Source organism: Gossypium hirsutum, chromosome D05 (genome assembly GCF_007990345.1).
Source record: "Gossypium hirsutum isolate 1008001.06 chromosome D05, Gossypium_hirsutum_v2.1, whole genome shotgun sequence".
Classification (NCBI taxonomy): Eukaryota; Viridiplantae; Streptophyta; class Magnoliopsida; order Malvales; family Malvaceae; genus Gossypium; species Gossypium hirsutum.
Genome location: NC_053441.1, coordinates 28,338,089 through 28,340,631, shown reverse-complemented (window position 1 = coordinate 28,340,631; position 2,543 = coordinate 28,338,089). Strand labels below are relative to the sequence as shown.

Sequence of the window (2,543 nt, the reverse complement as noted above, 5' to 3'; positions counted from 1 at the left end):
TGGTGAATTGGTGATGGCGAGGGTGGCTAAAGCAGGGGTGTGGTGGCAGCGTAAGGCCGGCTGTGATGTGAGTGGACAACTTGTAGGGGCCAAATTGCAATATTTTCATAGCTGGGGCCTTTTCATAAGTCACATATAATTTTATAACAATTTTTAATTCTGATAATATTTTATATTTTCAATTTTAAATATTTTTGTAATTTTTAAATATTTATAAAATAAAAATTAAATGTGACATGGCATACTCATCGCAATGCCTTATTTTTTAAAAGCTTTTTAAAACATAATCCTCTATTTTTTAAAAAAAAAATCATTTAATTTTGTAAGATAAGATCATTAATATTTTTGAATACAGTCTAAATATCATAAATCCATTAAAACAAAGTAAACTATATCAAATAAAAAAATGATTTTATCAATAGAAACCCAAAAATTACAGCTTAGTCATAAGTAGTTCAGAACAAAGAAAGTCGTCATCTAATATATTATCTAACTTTTTAATACAAAGATATAGAAGTATAACCAAACATTGCTTCATATTTCTAACCTAAGACTCTAGATTTGATATTTGGTGAAAACCAATACATGTATAAACAATGATTTTGAGTCGTAATACTTGGGAGGCAACGTTGAATGCTTCCATCCTCAAGGTAGTAAACACCAGCTTCACGAGAAATTAATGGATAATCTTGTTTGTGAAGGCTATAATCCATGTCATGTAAGAAGTAAATACAATTCTTATCAAGTTTGTCACAATTTTTTACTGCTAAGCAATCTCCGGCTCCCACAAATAATGATTGATTACCCACATCAGTTAATACTGTCGTATGCAATGTATCACCAATTGTCTGAATCTTCTTTACTTGGAACGTAGCTGCTTGAAAATACATGAATAGGCTTGTGCGATCACCGTTGTCATTGCCATTGTCGCTGTCGCTGTCACTGTCGTCCAAATCCATTATTCTGTCATATATTTGAGTAACCACCAATAATTGACCATTTGATTCCACCAAATACGGCCATCGGAAAGAGTCCTTATAATACAAAATGCTCTCATCGGCATCTGCAGCAAAAATTAAATTAGTGAGTGGAGGTGTGGAGCTGATCAACTTCAGATTCACACGTTGACTTCCTAAAGTTATGGAATGAGTTTGAAAACAAGGATCTTGATTATTATTTTCCTCATCTGAACTCAAGATGCAGGCATATAAATCCCCATCAAAGAAGGAGAAATTCCCATAATAATATTCATCACCTAGTAGCCCTTCAACGATGGTCCACCTCTCATCCTGTGGTCTACAAAGTGCCAAAATTCTATTATTAATAGAAAATTTTACCACTACTATGCATTGTGATTCATCAGAGGAAGATATTTCAACTCCATTGATTATGCAAGCAGCAGGGTTCCATCCAGGGTGTCTAGCAGTGAAACTATGTTTAAAACTTGATATTGTCGACAATGGTGGAAGCGGAATTTGAGACCTTGAGATGGGATCAAACAAAAATATTCGTAGATCATCAACATCCATGCCTGTGACGAGGAAAAGCCAACCTTTAGAACACCCAGAAAACCAACCTCCTTGGGCGGATCCAGGGAGATTAAACTTACGAATTTTGCCCTCACACATATCAAAGAAACTCAAATATTGAGAATTTCGGTCGTAAGGGAGCATCAGCCATAGTAGCTGTGGAGTTCGCTTTATATTTGATCTCCATTGCTTGCAGACAAGGTCGAACCGGAGACGATCCTCTAAATCCAAACGCTCAAAGATTGAACTCCCTATGTCATTGGGAAGTTGGTTCCAAGGTCCATGAACAGTCATCTTGCTTGTGGATGACTTCAACAATGGCCTGGTCTTGGAGAACGAACAGCAACCTCTCAATAGATTAAACGCCAAAGTTTTATAGGCAAGAAACATATATTTGATCATCCTCATTGTGTTATACCAAAAAAAGAACAATTTGATGAACCAGAAGTGCTTCTAATAGCTATGATATAAATATACATAAATTGATTTAAGAGTTAAAGTATGATTAGGACTTTAATTCCTAATTTTAAGATGGAATAGTTCCAATGAATCACTAGAAAAAGCACAGTAAATTGTGGTGGTTCATTATTAGGATTCGTCATTAATATTTTCAGTTCTAATTTTTTTTAAAGAAACTATTATCTATTTATATTATATATAATATGATGTGATTCATCAATCAAGTCTCAATTTAGTTGTAAATTTACTAAAAATTCATTTATTTTACAAAACAATAAATATTATTTTGAAAAGTGTTTATATGTTTTTACTTATTATTTTTATTTACCAAATTAATAATTTTAGTGTGTATTATTTTTCGTATAAAATTATTAATATTATTAGTGTGTTAGTTATAAGGATTAGTGGTTGAACATTAAATTTTTTTTAAGTAATTTAGTTACCGTTCGAAAATTTTTATGAGATTTTATTTTTTTTGACAGATTAAATATTGAAGATGGATGTTAAGTTTATTGTATGCGTTTATTTCGATGGAGTCATCTTGACAACAAGTGT

The 2,543-nt window shown here is 32.4% G+C and overlaps 1 protein-coding gene across 1 annotated transcript; it reads right to left on the bottom strand.

Moving 5' to 3' along the window:
• Positions 1 to 419: 419 nt before the first annotated feature.
• On the bottom strand, positions 420 to 1,946 carry LOC107902544 (uncharacterized). Its single transcript, XM_041094569.1, has 2 exons — positions 1,338 to 1,946; positions 420 to 1,063 (listed from the first exon to the last, which is right to left on the bottom strand). Exons 1-2 carry the CDS (start codon positions 1,935 to 1,937, stop codon positions 959 to 961), a joined length of 705 nt encoding a protein of 234 aa, XP_040950503.1. The 5' UTR covers positions 1,938 to 1,946; the 3' UTR covers positions 420 to 958.
• Positions 1,947 to 2,543: the final 597 nt, after the last annotated feature.

What these genes read in the sequence shown, in the direction of transcription:
- LOC107902544 (XM_041094569.1), bottom strand. Translation starts at nt 1,937, where the DNA reads ATGAGGATGATCAAATATATGTTTCTTGCCTATAAAACTTTGGCGTTT. An exon ending in AATCACAATGCATAGTAGTG is followed by an intron (nt 1,064 to 1,337) that starts GTAAAATTTTCT and finishes TTTTTGCTGCAG; the next exon opens with ATGCCGATGAGAGCATTTTG.